The following is an 18,788-nucleotide window of genomic DNA, read 5'->3' as shown; positions in this document are numbered from 1 at the left end:
AACCGTATTGGATGAAATGGCGACAGGTCACGGGAACCATTTGTGACGCCCGGATGCCTCTTCGCTGAAGGGCAAAATTTATAAATCAGTCATCAGACCTGTCGTCATGTATGGATCAGAGTGTTGGGCCCTAAAGGTGACGGATGAAAAGAGGTTGCACGTAGCAGAGATGAGAATGTTAAGATGGATGTGTGGCGTGACAAGAATGGATAAAATAAAGAATGAGTATATCAGAGGAAGCCTGAAAGTATCACCGATTGTTGAAAAAGTAAGAGCGAATCGACTAGCATGGTATGGACATGTAATGCGGAGGGATGAAAGGCATGTGACGAGAAAGGTATTACGAATGAATGTGGAAGGTGGTGGAAGTAACGGGAGGGGAAAACCGAAGAAGAGGTGGATGGACTGTGTGAGACATGTTATGGAACTAAAACAAGTTAATGATGAGATGACGAGTGACAGAGATGTATGGAAGAGAAAGACATGCTGCGCCGACCCCAAGTGACTGGGATAAGGGCAAGAGAATGATGATGTATCATATCAATATTTCATAGAATCCTAGGTAACTTAGATAACATTAATAAATAAAGGTCTTATTAACTTAAGCATAAACAAAACAATGTACCAGGAGGAAACTGAAAGTGTAAACAGTGTACTCCTGATCAGTGAGTAAGTATGTATTTAAGTAGAAATACAATCAAAGACTTTTTTTTTGGGATATCTAATAACCTCTTATTACCCACATATTTTCCAACTCTTGATATCCTGATAGCATTGATATGACGTCCCATATTACAGCATGTATAGAATAGAATAGAAAACATTTATTAACGCCACAACAAAGTACAAATAAAACAGAAGTCATGCAAACAAAAAACGTTAGATTGAGATTGAGTAACTGTCTTCCCGAGTCCATTGCACCTTTTGCTCTTCTTTTCCCGAGGTAAAAGTGTCCCAGACTTACCCAGCAATGAGAGTAGGCCACACGCCATCCAAATGATGAAGCTGATGCCCACCGAACCGGTGCGCTCCAGCAGCCCAGAGGGCGAGACGAATATTCCAGATCCTGTAGCATACAACATCATTTTTATAATCATGATCATACTTAATCATAATACCGCAGGTTTAGTAGGAGGTAGGGCATAGCGAATGATATTCCGCTTTGTGTGGTAGGGCACAGCACAGCGGATATCATCTCGCTCGAATCTAGAGCAGAGTCCAACTGGGGAAGTACTTCCGCCTTACAGAAGACCGCAGCCAAATATCACTAGACCCTACTCATAGTGTTGTGTTCCTGCCGGTGAGTAAGGCTGCCAGAGCTCAACGAGGGTGCGGTGTGCTGATGACGGGAGGACTTACGGAACTGACTTATTCCGTCTATTGTCCTTTGAGTCGTCAGCAACCCGAACCCTCCTTGGAACTTGTACACTCCTTTTTACTGTGTATTTAACACAGCAAAAGGGAAAGTACAAGTTTCTAATGGGGTGGCAACGCGCACGTGACATTCTTTGAGTTGCCTGTGTCCATAGGTTACGGTGACCGTTTTCCATCAGGCGGGCCGTACGCTTGTTTGCCACCGACGTAGTATTAAAAAAAACCGTTTATTGCACCACGGTAAAAAGTTGTTACAAAACATGATAAAGAATCTCATGGACCTTGTAGAGTCCCATCACTATGGTAATGGGACATCACTATTTTGACAGATGGAATTCGGTCCAAGAAAGGATGGCGGATCTTGTCATCATTAGATTCATTAGTTAAATCTGAAATAATCTGAATATTGATGTAAACTATAAAGGTTTATGAATAACAGACCCCAGTAGGGTGTTGCAAACAATTTTCCAGATCCGTTTCACATTATCCGATCCGATATCGGATGTCGGAAGGATTTCAATGGAAACAATCCAAGATGGCGCCTGTAATGTATGGAATATCGGTCCTACATCCGATATCCTACACTTAGGCTGAGTAAGTAGAATTATCAAATTTAAATATGTACAGCAAATGGTTCTCCGTTTGATTATAGTGCATTGGGGAACGACGGTACGAAAAATACTGGTTTCTTGATCTAAACTCCATGTTTCATTATATGCCTATGTCGAAACATCAAAATAAGGCCATGTGTACTGAAAAACGTCTTACGATACACGGATGAAAAGGAAATTCGTACCTCATGTCGATTATCACATTTTAATTTATGGCCACTTCGTTTCCAACTTCCTCTTTCCGCACTTGTATCGTATATATTGCAATAGATAAATAGATAGATATACGTTTATTTGTTTGTCACAAGTCACAATACACACAGAATACACAAAAGAAATAAGTTACAAAAAATAATTAGAATACATAATAAGCAAATTGGAAAACAGGAAATTACACAGATTTTTACCATAGCATACTATGATACTGTGCGCGTCGCAACAAGACAAAAGGGTTACGGCTCAGTATTACGCTACGCCCTGAGGCAGCAACACTGATATTCTGCCGGAACCAGATCAGATCACGATAACACATAATTGATTGAATAAGAAATATTGTAAAGAGATGAAATTATATACCTAAAATATCTATAAATAATTGCCTATGAAACGAGTGAGATGAATGCTATGATGAATAGAAATGTGTGTTTGATCTGTTAGATCGATAGATACTTAGTAAAATAATTGCTACAGCTAGAGCTAAACTGAAGCTAAATCCGGTAATCTGCAACCAGGTAGTCATAAGGGATACCCAAACTTTGTTTTTCTAAAAGATATTTTTTAAAATGACGTTTAAAAGTAAATTTAGTTTTAATTTGACGAATCGGGGGCGGGATATTGTTCCAGCACCTGGTTGCGAGATACCGGAAACAGCCTGTAAAAGCAACAGTTTTGTGAGGGTGAGCTTCTAGGAGACAGCGCCTGGTAGACCGTGTACCATGTCGTTCATGGAAAGAGGATATGCGTATTTTAGAGAATTAGTAATGGGGCTTTTTGTCATTCAAAATACATTTGGCGGTATATTAGCGATAATTATGACATTACACATTACGCTACTACGTCAAAAATTTAAATGATAATAACGTCACTGTATAATTAACTTAATATTTATAGGTATTCGCAGAGATTAATTTTTATACCCTTATACTTACCAGGAAAATGACTTAATCATTCAGGAAGTCGAATATGAAGAATCTATGGGTTTAATTATTGCCACATATACCACGAAATCGTAAAAACAGAATGTTAAAGATCTAAGAAATAATACCGCTAGATTTGTTTGCCAACAAATGCTAACACTCAAAGGTGTGTGTCATGATTGTTATGACTTATGAGTGCTTGAAGTGCTCTCAACACCTCAAGAGCCGCGAAGTATAAATAAACACATACTCATGGCTGAACTGGAAATGTAATGCCTTACTGATATTGATAGGTTTCATTACGGATTAAGTAGTAGGATAAGGAGATAGAGTATTGGAAGTCGAAAGACCTCAGGGACTCACAAACTAGATGGTCTCACCGCATCAAAAAGGGCACCTCAGGCAAACTACCAATAAGTGGTGAGAAAGCTGCTAAAGTACTATAGTTAATCGTAATTAGGGACCAACAATTGAAGAAGAAACACCAAACAAAAAACATTTACCCCCTTATTCATAACGTACTCTAAAGTTATCAAGCCGATAAAGTTCGTTTGTCCTTTTCTATCACACCAATACGTTGGAAAGGGACAAACGAACTTTATCGGCTTGTTAACTTCAGAGCACGTTTATAAATAAGGAGGTGCAAATTATCTTGACGGTCATGGAACCATATCGAAAATGGGTGATTGGCTGTATTGGTTGAAGAGATATAACATTGAATCCAAAGTGATGCCAATATGCCGATTCAGAAAAAACGACTCACGCGTTCAGTAGATAATCTAAGAGTGTGTCTGCGGTTGCACCTATTTTATATGAAACGCAATATATTATATGAGTCGCAATAATTAGACCGCAGACATGGTTTTAGTTTAGAATGACAGGAAAATGGCGTGTGTTACATGGGTACCGTGTGAAAATACTAGAACCTTACATAGTAGCTTCTCTATTCTTTCTGGTTTGTCTTTCATGACATGTTTGAGAGGGACGAGTAACCACGCTCGTCCAGTGCTGGTTGGTGATGAGAGAGAGAGAGAGAGAGAGAGAGAGAGAGGGGAACTCGGCTTATTGACGCTGCTGTTGATGTCTTTGACATTCTTCCGCCACCGTACTAAGTGTATGCCCTGATCTAGGTCAAACTGTCCCAACTATACTCCGTTTCTATTAATATTAGGATTATCTGTCAAACGGGTAAACGAAGAAGCAGTGGTCGTAAACCTTCCTTCTTCGATTTCGGCCTACTGATTTCTCGGAACTTATGTAGATAGTGTATGTAGATGGTGACAGTGACGTTTAAAAATAGAGCATAGTGTGAGAACTCTGCCTCTTTAGGTTTTTTAATGTACAACATTTCCATGAAAAATTGCAAACACAATTTATTAAAATTATTATCTTTTCATCTTAGAATATATGTACATTAACCAAAGTTATGTTTCTTATCTGTTCACAACGCTGAGTAATGTATTTATTAATAAAACATGATAATAAATATGAGATATTTATTAACTCGTATTCACTGTTCGATACGCAGAATGTGCCCGATAAAAAACCTTATATCTCGTTCTTGACAGCACGCTTAGCACATGATTGCCGCGAGAGTATGTCGCCGCGAGATAGATCACACGTCTTCTTCTAATTGTATTAATGACATAAGGACGGGTAGTCTATCTCGCGGCGACAAACTCTCGCAGCCATCATGTGCTAACCTTGCTGGTCTCTCTAATGCTAAAAAAACGAAGTATAGACCTAAACTCCGCTATGGCATTCAGATGGATGACACGTCATGTCGAGGATGAACCTACATTATTATGAATGAAAAATAAATACAGACCTATCATGGTGCCGACAATTAGAGCCACCCCACTGAAGAGTCCCACCCGTCTCTTGAGGTGAACAGGGTCGTCCTGAGCTGAGTCCGACCCCTCCAACTGGAAAAAAAATTACAAACTATTTGCATATACATATAAATATGTGCTGTTTTCAGTCAGTTCATAATGTAGAAAATGATCGAAATGAACCAGGTGGTAAAATATGCATACATCGCCTTATTGCCCTTATGGAAGTGTACCTATACAATCATTGGCATTTTGCCCATATTATTATTTTCAGACGTCTCTCCTCTCACTGTTACTACTTGAGATTGGGACCCTATAGTTATAAAATCACAAAGGCCGTATACAAAACTCTGTTTTACCTAAATATTGACGTTGGATATCAAAAGCAAGGTGTAACCGCCTCGAAATAGAACAAATAATCGAATATTTATAGAGTAAATTATTCGATAGTTCTACTATTTGTGTAAGTATCCACCTACGTATTAAGTGAGAAAGTTCGTTGGATGGATTAAAAGGTGTTTGAACTCAAAGAAGAATATCAAAGAATACGACATCTAACATCATGAACTACTTTTTACCTACTGAGAAAATTTTAGCTAGTACTTCTAAATAGGTACTACATAAATTTTAGAATTATTTACACACGTTTTACAGTACATGTTGTGCGCACCCATGCTTGACCGGTTTTCATTATTTTTTCGCCACACCAACTGGTAAAGGCTCTCTTTGCTATTCGAACAGTTCGAAAACGGATAGCAAAATTGCATTTTATCCACAAGAGTGCAAAGTAATTTCATACAAATTTTAACTTGATGACCAAAGCTGGGTGTTGGAATTCACGTATAAATAATGATTTTGAATTGAAAATTGACATTTAACATTTATTAAATAAATTGATGATGATGGTTTTTATTTATTTTGATGTTCTACACTAAATAATTTCATAGTGTTGATGTGGTGAAAAATGTTGTGTTTCACTCGGTGGCAATTTTGTTTAACCTACGTGCCTTGAAACCCTCGCAACGCTCAAGATTCGCTACGCTCGCGTATTGGAATCTTTCGCTTGCTCGGGTATCAACATTGGCACGTGCGGTTAAGGTGGCTCGCTTTCCATACAAAAAACATCTACCATTTATTTAGTCACCGCACACTACAACTAAATAAAAATATGCGCATACATCTACTATACATTATCCATCGTCGCAGTATTGAACGAAATACATTGTTTCATACAGAAATCATGGACAAATCCATGTGAATTTTTTATTAATTTTACGAAAATGTGCGTGGCAAATTTTGTGTACAGACACAAAGCCGTCATATTTCGCGCATTTTTAGTTGACATTGTCATCAGTGACACTTGGCTCTTGACAAGTAATTATTTAAAGATATTGGTTTACTTAACTCAAGCAGACTCAGAAATAATGACGCATTTTGTCAATAAAGATACATATCGTGTATTTCGACACTGCTAGTGTAAATCGAAATGGCGTCTCGGTCAAATGCATTGACTATGAAACAGGAGATCTCGAGTTCGATTCCGGGCTCTTTTTTAATAATTTGAACTTTTTTTGGATTTATTAAGTTTTATTTTTATTTTTTAATAGAATAAATATTCTATTAAAAAAGACTCTTACTATATTTCTTTCCTATTTTTTATTTTCATACAAAAATACATTACAATCTTTATTATGCCTTTGTTAATAAAATAAAATATTACACGTCAGGTCAGGTACATAGGTCATAGTGTGGCATAGTATTAGTATTAGTAATGTGCTGACTTCCTTACATTTACTGAGCTAGTTGACCTATGTTATTGTTGTGTGAATGTTTTTCTTCAACAACTAAATAGTTATATATATGAATATGTATGTAGGTATATGGGTAGCTTTTGCACATTGTAATTTTTCCTCAGTCACCCGCTGAGCTCAGCAGAGACCACGAACGCTGTAGTGTTCGAAACGTCGGGATAAATTGTAAATTAATTATACACGATTTAATCCGTTTTCATAGTTTTTATTTCATGAGTAACTATCGCGGTAACTGAAGACAATATTAACTAAATGGTTACAAATAATAATTATCATCAATATAATCTGGTCCAGGCAGGCAATTATGGTCGCGCGATAAATGATAAAACATCTGGCCGTCCCTATAATCGCACTTACTAATAGTGCGACAGGGACGGCCTGATATTTTATCGTCTATCGCGCGACCATGCTACCCGTGCTGTACTAGCTTTTGCCCGCGGCTTCGCTTGCGTTAGAAAGAGACAAAAGTAGCATATGTCACTCTCCATCCCTTCAACTATCTCCACTTAAAAAACATGTCAATCCGTCGCTCCGTTTGGCCGTGAAAGACGGACAAACAAACAAACACAAATTATCTTTGGTGAAACAACGAATTCTTCTACTTCAGATTATAGAGTAACCAGCTTTTCCCATTTATAATAAACTAGCTTTTGACCGCGGCTTCGCTCGCGTAAGAAAGAGACAAAAAGTAGCCTATGTCACTCTCCATCCCTTCAACTAAATCCCCTTAAATAATCACGTCAATTCGTCGCTCCGGTTTTGCCGTGAAAGACGGACAAACAAACAGACACACCCTTTCCCATTTGTAATATTAGTATGGATTTGACATTATTATTTATATTTAAATAATTATATATGTATAGCCCAATTTCGTCAGTAACAGCGTGTTATGTAATGGCGTCGTTGGGGAACAATCGTCTGTCACGCCGTGAAGGTGCGTTCGATTCCCAGCATTATATAAACTTTTTGTATTTTTTTGGATATAAATTTCGTTTTTTTTATTGACTGAGCAAGAATGGAGAGCTGAAGGTATCAATTTTGTCTTAGAGAACATATTGATTTTTTTATTGTCATTTTGATTTTCTATTTATTAAGTTGAGATATAAAACACAACTTTTAATACCCTCGCTAAATATAATATTTTATCGAAATCACTCCTTAGATAAAAAAAGTCTACTTGAGTTTTTAAAGCATTACGTTACTCAGTTAACTATTGCATTTTCATTTACTAATTTAAGATTTCAAAAGCGATTTGAATACCCTTGCTCCATCAAAAATAAACAATTAGAAAAAAAAATCATTCGGATCGTAGTTTAGAAACTAAAATTTATCTATACTTTTTGGATTTTTAAAAAAATATCAGATTAGGATAATTATGTTAGAAATTCTGAGTTCGACGAACAAAAAATAGTGTCACATAGTGTTGTGTTCCTGCCGGTGAGTAAGGCTGCCAGAGCTCAACGAGGGTGCGGGGTGCTGACGACGGGAGGACTTACGGAACTAATTTGTTCCGTCTATTGTCCTTTGAGTCGTCGGCAACCCAAACCCTCCTTTGAACTTGTACACTCCTTTTTGCTGTGCATACGCAGCAAAGGGGAGTGTACAAGTTTCTAATGGGGCGGCAACGCGCAAGCGACACTCTTCGAGTTGCAGGCGTCCATAGGTTACGGTGACCGCTTTCCATCAGGCGGACCGTATGCTTGTTTGACACCGACGTAGTATTAAAAAAAAAGAGAAAAGTCCTGGATTCGAACCCAGTACTTCCATGCAAATCATGCGATGGCACGTATTTACCGCAAGGCTATTTAAACAAGCTGTCGCCGCGTGAAATTATCGACTAGAAGGAATACAAAAACACTGTTTGTATGTGTGAGTGGTACTTAAAAATAGTGTAAAATAGTAAATTTATTTACATTAAGGGGATTAACGTTACAATGAGAAGTTGAATGTTTGTTGTAATACGTCAATTTTAATATTAAATGTTCGCGAAGCATAATTGAAAGTATATAAATGCCTGTACGACTCCACAAAAAAAATAAGACTGGTAATTTGCAGATTAACGCCATCGAGCTTCGGGTAACCTAGGCGAGCCACCTTAAACAACTACTTTGCCCCCTTGTAAGACAAATAACTATTATTCATTTCTATTTGTCTAAAATATTACGGGGCCATGAACTAGTAATCGGCTTATAACATCAAGCCAATTTGCAAACGAAGTTCAACGTCTGAAACTCTTTTATTTCAATAAGTAGGTAACTTTTTTTGAAACTGCGGCGCAGTCTGAGTACTCAGAAAACAGACTACTTTCCGGGAAAATTGACGTTTTCATCTACTCAGTAAAGAATAGGCCCTGTATTATTTTTCTGACGTAGGTAGGTTAGCTAAAACGAAAATAGAAGAATGTAAGTCTTTTGCCGGTGGGTGCTTGGTAGAGTGTGATGTTATTCATTGTAAAATTATGTGATGGCAACAAAACAAGGAGTTGCCCAATTTAAATTTAAGCCAAATGAAAATGTTCATGGCGATTTGTGAGTATGTTTAATGCACAAACGCACACGACAATATCTCTTTCGTAGTTATCTATCTCTATCGCTCTTGCGTATTGGCGCGACCCGCGCGACAGAGCCAGACTAATACATTTCTGATGTGTTTCGCATCTCAGAAATGCCATTCGGCTACGGGGCCTCGAGATAAAATACAATTTTTCTGTCCGTTTTGGAATAATCAAGAGAGCCTTTATTTATCAGTTGGTGTGGTGAAAACTAAATAACGTATAATTAAGCAGCTCGGCATTCGGTGTATGTCTTCACCCAACTCACTAGCATTACAAATTGAAACGAATAGCAAATCTTATTGAATATTGTTGTAACATACATAGACTGACGAAAGGATACTAAACTTAAGAATGACTAATTGATTTTATGCATATTTGAATTATTTTATGCCTATACTATCTAAATCAATTGTTTTAGTTATATCTGACACTGTATGAAATTAAAAATGAGTTGAGTACGCATTGAAATTGGTAGGTACAGTAAACGGCCATAAATAATGCACATCGGTCTTTGGAAAGAGACAATTAACGTCACATAAGCAAGAAAGAGACAACGCTCTACGAAGACGAAAAACCGATGTGCATTCTTTATGGCCGTTTACTGTACGTCGTTTTCTACAGACTTTTGAACGGTGAATTCGTGCGTTCGAAATTCAAAAATCGGTCCCCTAGCTGAAAAAAAAGTCGCAACACACGAAATGAGTTTGTGCGTGACTGCCCGTGGAATGCTTCATTATCACTTGAGCACGACTTTCCAAAGAGTGTTAACCATAAAGAAGTGCGTACCTTGTCTCCTGGATTGGAGTTACCGTCGGTGAGCGCTCCTGTCGCGCCGTCTTCGGCGTCGCAGCCGGCGGAGCACCCGCGCCATACCAGTCCGCTTTCGTGTACGCTCCCTGAAACAAACGACGACGTTCAGTTCCCATGCCACTGAGGAATATACTCTTAAAGGAACCTAACATGATTTATTACTATTTGGCTTTGGAGCTTTGGGTCGGAGGGTTCCCAGCACGTACCGTTCAACCCCGTTGCTTCGCCTAGTATATGTACCTAACTTCGCCTGGTTTAAATTGTAAATTTCCGCCTAGTTTTTAGCGCAAGTTCAGGTTCCGTAGATAACTACTAATTAAGTTTAGTTTAATTTTTCCAGGTTCCTAATATCAGGAAAAGTTAGGTGTTGTAGGAAAAGTTAGGTGTTGTAAGAGATGAGATTTTACGGTATTGGCTGTGTGGAAAGAGGTGAGCCGTGAAATTTAGGTTCTGACGAAATAGAGAAATGTTAGAAGAAAGGTAGAAAGACTAGAAAGTTAAAATCAGATAATTTAAGGGAGTAGTTTTCGTAGAACTCTTGGTAAATAATTACAAGAAATTTAAGTACCTATGCGCCCTATACGTATACTAAGAACTAAGAAGGTAGAACGCTCTACTTTTACTAAGTGAGCCTTATTGAATCTGGCTGTAATTTATATACTTTATAAGTACATATCTAGAGCAACAGTTACAAAGAAGCTCTCAGTATTTAGTAATCTACAGCATTTAGTATAAAATACATGTTGTTTGATAAGATACCTTACTCGTATGAATCAGCGCAATGTCTACTTGGGTAAATCGTCAATACATATATCGAGCGAACGGTCGAAAAATTAAAGTCTCCAAGTAATGGAAGCAATACTTATTTCTGGAAGTATATACGTTAATTCATATATTTTGATATATATTTATATATCACTGTGCCTTAATATGTTATAATATAATATATGTAGTCTAATAATGCATCGCGCAGTCGGAAAGTAAAATACAGGGCTAATGACGGTACTTCATTAAGTAGCTTGCCCTAAATATAGGTATAATATATGTTTACTACTTAGTTCTGGGTTTAACAACAACGTTGTGGAAACGTCACGAGTGCTGTAAATGTCACCCTCATCCTTGCAACATCGTGATAAATGATTTTACACTAACACAGATTGTTGCCAAATTACACTATTAAACAAGAATAACATTTCTCACAGACTTTCGCCTAAGCGTTTTGTAAATAACTAAACGTAGTTGTTTTGATGTGATGTGTTTTAGAATAAATATCAAGTTCTGTTTTCTATGTCATAAAGGAAACATTCGGTGATTTTAGGCTTAATAATTTATATTTTTTTAACTGAAAAAATTTATTGGGATCTATGGATAAAGCTATAATTTTGACACGGAATTTATCGTAAACAGGTAAATAATGTAAGTAGGTAGTGTTACCACAACATTCTAGAGTTTTCATAGATACAAAGACGGGATATTATACAAAACACTATATCTTCTTCTAATACGACTTCATTACTAGATGTGATTCTCAATTCTCAGAAACAAATATTGACGTGAATTAATTCACCGCTAACAACATTTTGAATTGCAGTAAATTGGCTGTTTCATTCAACATGCTAATGTATACAATATACATACAGAGATATGTTTGAATTTCGGCGCTAACGAACAACGTAAGGTGTCGGAGTGCCAATAAGTATATTAATCACAATCATTTGTTTGCCGGTAGCTGCCAAAATGCTTGTACAATGTATAAATGTGTATATTGATTTTTACGCACATCCTGTTTCTAGGTCGTTGCCACAGGGCTCTGCCGGGTCTACCCATTACAATTAGCGAATAGTACACAAGAGTACTAATGGTTCTACGTAAGGGAAGGTCGGGTGATCATTTTAACGAGCTAATTTAATAGGTCGAGTGCGCATTTATAAACTATGTTGTTCTCTGTGGATACTCGTACCTCAGCATCAGCTCGTCTCAAACAATGACGCATGCCTATTGACTCGGACATGCGAAGCATAGACACCTATGTGTACAACATCACGTACACACCATTTAATAGGAACATCGCACGGGAAATTTATTGTTTCCACGCGTACGACTCTGTTGCCAGGAATTTAGGAGCTATTAACTTTCTTCCAACTAATTACATCTTCTTTGCACACACCTACGTACTGAGGAATGCTTTAGTTAGATAAGAATCAAATGTCGATAATTCTCTCCTTTCAGATCATGTATGTAAGCAAATACACTTGAGCCTACCCTAGGATCGAATTGGCAAGAAGTAATTAGGCGGTTATCAAACTGGCGCCGCAACGCTTTGCCGGACGTCGACGTGACAATAGTGTTCTGGCGTGCGGAGCCAAAAGTGTTGATGTGTATTTTTGGTAAGTATGATAACGTATATGGAACAACCTGTATATTTACGTCACTCTCGTCTAACATTACAGGAAACCGCGTGAGTAGTGTAGGTAACCATCTGAAGATGATGTTAGACATTTTTTTAACCACAAGCATTTTATAGTCCGTTTTTTTTTTTTCAGAAGAATATTTTTTTACTCCGTTATTTTAGGGTCTACGTTTGTATGAATACACACATAAAATTCCCAGTCACCTTTATAATGCTTGTTTTAATTCTAAAATGTTTAACATCCGTGCGCTCGTCATGTTTGTCAAAAAGTCAAAATGGACACAGACTGCAACTTCGTTAGCGTGGTACTTCGTTTTCTATGAATAATTTATTCTGCTGTAACAGTACACCACTCATTACACGATGACGATGCACTTACTTGCATTGCGACGCTCCGTCAGCGTCAGCGCTCGATAGAATGGCTTAGGTCAGCGTAGCCAGATCTACGGAAAAGTCTGTAGATCTACGGATTTCGGGGCTTCAACACAGACCTACGGATTTTTTTGAAATTTCTACGGAATTCCAATAAACACAATTTTTTACTAAATTATACATGTAAGCAATAAAGATATTGTGAGTTATTGCTAATAACGAAACGTGATTCCCGTCTGTCACGCTTCGGATGTGCTTGACATAGGCCGGCAACAGACGAGTCTTAATTTACATAATCTTAAAAAAAATTTGTATGCAAACTGACACTGACAGATCTGTCAGTGTCAGTTTGAACTGTCAATTTGCATAAATTTTTTTTTAAGATTATGAATTTTTAAGACTGTCTGTTGCCGGCCTTACTTAATTCGGACTATAGCGACTATTTATACTTTTGCGTTTCGTTACACGCCGCTCACTTTGTACAAGATCTAACTTTCTAAGGCTACACTAATGTAGTAAAAGGGAACGGAATTGAAGCGTACCAATAGTGTAGGTACGCACTGTAATAATATTATTATGGCGAAAAAGTAGAAGTGCTACATACACTTCTACTTTTCATTACTCATTATTTATGCTTCAATATAGTCTGTCAAACAGAGGTGTGTCACAGTAAAAAGGCGCGAAATTGTAATTCTTCGTGTATTTTAATTATCCTATTTTTTTTTAATTTTCCGCTTTTTCTAGAGACGGAATCGGCCATAAAAACTTAAAAGAAAAGTCTGTAGAACTACGGATTTTTTAAATTGCAATCTACGGAATTCTACGGATATTTTGGCCGCAGCCTACAGATTTACAGAATTATAATCTGGCAACACTGGCTTAGGTATACAGTACACGACCACTCAGCACACACAGCAAAGAAACATTTTAATCATTCATTTTTATTAGGGTTCCATACCAAAAAGGTACCAAAAGAACCCTTATGGTGCGACTCTGATTTTTAGATTAAACCATTACCTGATAATAGATATAAAATTAAAAGGTAAAAACAATTACAAAACAATAAATTATTTTTATTACTGACAGTGAGTAATATTTATTATTTATTAATTATTTGCCGCTGTATTAAATGACCCTATGCGAAGTCATTTTAATAGGTGAATAGAATAGACAACTATACAATAAGTTAGTGCCTTCTATATAAAACCGTCTTTATGCCTAGGATTTCTATCTTCATCTGAATTTATTATTTATTGAGATTACCGCCTAGTTTTATTGAAGGTGCTCCAGTTTTCTGCAATTTCGATTTATTTTATCTTTATTTTTGCGGATCCTGCATCTAAACATGTATAACTAGAACTTTAATAAAACCAGGCGAAAATAGGATCTTAGGCGAAGATATGATAATTTACGGTAGGCACTTGCACCTTACACCGAGCCGGAAATAGTTATTTGTTATACAAGGGGGCAAAGTTGTATTTTAACGCCGAGTGTGGAATTGAAAATCGAGCAAGTGAAAGGATTCTATAGTTGAACCGTTCAACTATAGAATCCTGAACTTGCGAGTTTTTTAACACACGAGAAGTAAAATACATTTGCACCCGAGTGTAACACAAAACTTTTCCCCTCACTATAGCGAGGAAACTAGAACGCAAAAAATGCGTTTATCACTGCTTCCAGTAGTTCCACAGGTGGTAAATCATCTTTATTACTAGATTCACCTACTTTTATCAATTTTAAAGCAGTTAATTTGACTTTATTCAAGGTCAAATTACTTTACCCACTAGTGGATAAAATGCGTTTTTACCCGCTGGTATTAAAGGACAAAACACGTGTTTCCCAGCTAGTGAGGGGAAAAATATATTTTCATGTGAAAATACGTATACTTATTATATTATAACGTCACTACTTTGAAAAGTATAAGTTTTGTATCTCAAATTGTTACTCTTTTAAACGTAAAACTAAGTATGCACTGGAATGACGATGTTCATAATTGACCATGAATAATCATTTCAGGGTACGCAGCCAAATCAGGGGCGGCTCACTCCGCATTTCTTCCATACATTCCGGCGGCCGCGAGTTCGCGGCTCATAAAGCGACCTCCAAGTCCTCTGGTGCCTGAAGCTGGAGTGCCTCAGGCACCAGAGGACTTGGATTTCGGTTTTAATTTATATACGAGTGTGACCTTGTCGCTGCGCAATAGAACTCAATGTCGTATGCAGTCCATTGACAGGTTGTTGACAGTGAGCCTTCTGTACTTGTACTTTTATATATTCTGTGGCCAAATCCACAAACGCTCACGATAATAAGGCCTGATTCAGACGGCGTGCGAACTCGCATGCGATTTTAGTTACATTGCAGACTGTTGAGGTTACATACAAGTTTGCGCAGCCATCAAATACCGCAATGTAATGAAACTCGCATGCGAGTTCTCGCACCGTCTAAATGGGCCCTTACTGATTCGTAGCTATCTATCTCTATCGCTCCTGCATATTGGCGTGACAGAGCCAGACTGCATTTCTGTCGGCGTCTGGCGTCGACGTAACGTAAGCCATTCGGCTACGCCGGCAGAAGCACAACCTGCACAACGCCTATTAGGTAATAGGTATGACGGCGCCGCATAAGATTTAACTTTAGTTTTTAGGGTTCCGTAGTCAACTAGGAACCCTTATAGTTTCGCCATGTCTGTCTGTCCGTCCGTCCGTCCGTCCGTCCGTCCGTCCGTCCGCGGATAATCTCAGTAACCGTTAGCAATAGAAAGCTGAAATTTGGTACCAATATGTATATCAACCACGCCAACAAAGTGCAAAAAAAATGGAAAAAAATGTTTTATTAGGGTACCCCCCCTACATGTAAAGTGGGAGCTGATTTTTTTTTTCATTCCAACCCCAACGTGTGATATATTGTTGAATAGGTATTTAAAAATGAATAAGGGTTTTTTAGGATCTTTTTTTGATAATATTAATATTTTACCTCCTAAAGTTGACTACGGAACCCTAAAAAGTGCGTCCCCCCCCTCTAACTTTTGAACCATATGTTTAAAAAATATGAAAAAAATCACAAAAGTAGAACTTTATAAAGACTTTCTAGGAAAATTGTTTTGAACTTGATAGGTTCAGTAGTTTTTGAGAAAAATACGGAAAACTACGGAACCCTACACTGAGCGTGGCCCGACACGCTCTTGGCCGGTTTTTTTCTTCTTACTTTTTTCACGATAAGTTTATTTTACTTACAGCTTTGTTGAACTAGTTTTTATCAGATCTAGGTTTTTTAATTAACTTATTTTTGACCCATGACACATACATAAGAAGTAAGAATATAAGTGGGCCTAAGAGCCACTTGCACCACCCGCTTAACTCAAGGTTAGTGGGCTGTCAACTGTCAAATTCCAAGTAACAAGTGCAAGTAACTTAACTGGAAAAAGATATTAATAAGTAACAAGCAAGAGTAATTGTTACATTCTCTGTATTAATAATTATGATCGTCAAATATTCTTAACAATGACATTATTGCTTGATTGAAGAACACGTTCCGTCAATTGACTTCCAATTAGTTAGCAACAACCAATGGCATTTGACCATTTAAAGTGATAAACTGTAATATATGTTAAGCAGAAGCGATATACACCCTGTTTTTATTGAATTCCGTTAACTTTAAGGAAGGTTATTTACATCAAATACAATTAATTTCTCTAAGAAACCAGCGTCTTAACTCTTACGGTTATCGAGTTATTAAAAAAATAAAGATAATTACTGAACACGTGTGTGACAGCTTTTACCAATTCCTAATGTTATTTATTTTGACATGTGCCGTCAATCACTTGACAATAACTTGAATGTTATTCTTAAGGGTCTCTCACACTAATAAATTCATTTATTATGTATGAAAATGAAGAAAATTTTTTTTTCGAATTTAACTAAAAGTGATATACAGGGTGGTTCCTGATAATGAACCTAGCTACGTGTCGAATTTAACGGAAAACAAAAAAACACGGTGTATGTCTTTTAATCATAATGGCGTACACCAGTAGTTTTAATAACCCTCTAGAAAAAAATCTAGGACTAAAAATAATTTGATCACCAATTTTGAATATGCATAGTCTTCAATACCTAATTAACTGTTTACCTAAGTAACGGTTTCTGACTGTTGAATTATGATTAATGTGTGTTAAATTTGTGGAAGAGCATTATATATATATATATATATAAACATAAACATAATTTTTATTGAAAACTTATTATTAGGGTTCCGTACCTCAAAGAGGAAAAACGGAACCCTTATAGGATCACTCGCGTGTCTGTCTGTCCCTCTGTCACAGCCGATTTCTCCGAAACTACTGGACCGATTTACTTGAAATTTGGCACACGTATGTAAACCTGTGGCCCAAAGACGGACATGTAATTTAATTAAATGAAATTTAATCCCAGGGGTCACTTTTGGGGGGTAAAATTGAAAATATAAAATCAAAGTTATTAAAACTATATTGTGTTACATATCAAATGAAAGAGCGTTTTATCAGCATCTGAAATATATTTTTTTTATATTTTTTGTTTTGGTAATTTAGAAGTAATTTAAGAAAATAAGCAAAAAATGACCATTCCCCCCCTTATCTCCGAAACTACTTAGCGTAAAATTTTCAAAAAAATACACGAGATAGCCCTCTCCCTGTAGATTACAGGAAAACCTATTAGAAATCTACAGTCAAGCGTAAGTCGGACTTAAGAGAAAAAAACTCAGATTACGAATTTCACTCACTGCCGCTGCAAGTAGTTACTAAACGTCTTAAAATTGTGTAAGAGAGTTGGACAGGTATAAAGAAATTCATTTCTGTCTTTTTCTTTTTAGAACTTGTTCAATTTTTTTTTCATTTGTACAAAATGACTTAAGTTCCTACTAAAAAGGAGGCGCTTAAGACCGTTTATAAATTGACTGATCAAAATTTTATTCAAATCGGTCCAAAAAAAGGTGTCTGTTGACGAAAACATAGAATTTGTGCCACCGAAAGCCCAAATCTGAAGTCCATTTTGCTCTATCTCTTATCGTTTCCGAGATATATACGTAAAGTTTTGAAAGTGCGAAACGTTAACTTTGCCATCATAGTCGTTCAGGCGCTCATGAGTTCTTTGTATGGAAAAGTCGAAAACCGACTCGCACTTGACCAATGTTCATAGAACGTTGTGGTTTTTTTTTATTAGCAAAAATGACTTAAGCGCCTTCAGAAGTGCAGGTGCTTAAGACCGTTTGTAAGTTAAAGTTAGCTGTGATGGCTCAACGAAGAAAGAAGATTTCAATATCCTACTTATACATATTTCATTAATTTAACTATACAGTTTTTATTTATTACTCAAGCCAAGCGTTACGTTAGCTATTGCTATTGAAAGGAAAACTTGTGTATGAACCTTGAAACAAATTATGGGACGCGTCTGACGGACGCGGCTGACGACCGCGACTGATAAGCCGATGGCTTGCGTGGGCGACGGTCGCGCGACGGCGATGCGACGCATACGAAATCAAACCTTATCGATATGGAAGTAGACGATGCGATGAGACGTGACGCAAGACACGGCGTAAGTGTGCACAGTCATGGGGTCTCATCCGGAACATCGTATAATTAATGTCAAATCAAAATCATAGATGGCGCTACGTGCCACGATTAGCCATTATGACCTATTTATTCAATAAATTTAAAGGTCTCAAAGGTATTATTTTAGTCTCATGCATTAAGAATATCATTAATTTAATACACAAATCCACACAAACACGAATTCAATGCAATATTTTTCAAAATTCGAATCTAAAATTTATTACACGACTGAATACAACATCAGCAAACTCGCATTGAACGTTATTGAGTCGTCTAAGTATTATTACCTCTCGT

At 37.1% G+C, this 18,788-nt stretch overlaps 1 protein-coding gene across 2 annotated transcripts in view; it reads right to left on the bottom strand.

The window, feature by feature from the left end:
• Nucleotides 1-18,788, bottom strand: part of LOC125240830 (b(0,+)-type amino acid transporter 1-like) — a 72,464-nt gene that overhangs the window by 18,938 nt on the left and 34,738 nt on the right. For both annotated transcript variants that reach the window (XM_048148963.1, XM_048148962.1), the window contains exons 2-4: nucleotides 10,105-10,214; nucleotides 4,950-5,046; nucleotides 965-1,066 (exon numbers count right to left, since the gene is read on the bottom strand). In XM_048148963.1, coding sequence (XP_048004920.1) covers nucleotides 965-1,066; nucleotides 4,950-5,046; nucleotides 10,105-10,214 — 309 coding nt within the window. The remainder of the gene's footprint in view (nucleotides 1-964; nucleotides 1,067-4,949; nucleotides 5,047-10,104; nucleotides 10,215-18,788) is intronic.

Source organism: Leguminivora glycinivorella, chromosome Z, assembly GCF_023078275.1.
Source record: "Leguminivora glycinivorella isolate SPB_JAAS2020 chromosome Z, LegGlyc_1.1, whole genome shotgun sequence".
Taxonomy (NCBI): domain Eukaryota; kingdom Metazoa; phylum Arthropoda; class Insecta; order Lepidoptera; family Tortricidae; genus Leguminivora; species Leguminivora glycinivorella.
This window is presented reverse-complemented; position numbering and strand designations above follow the sequence as displayed.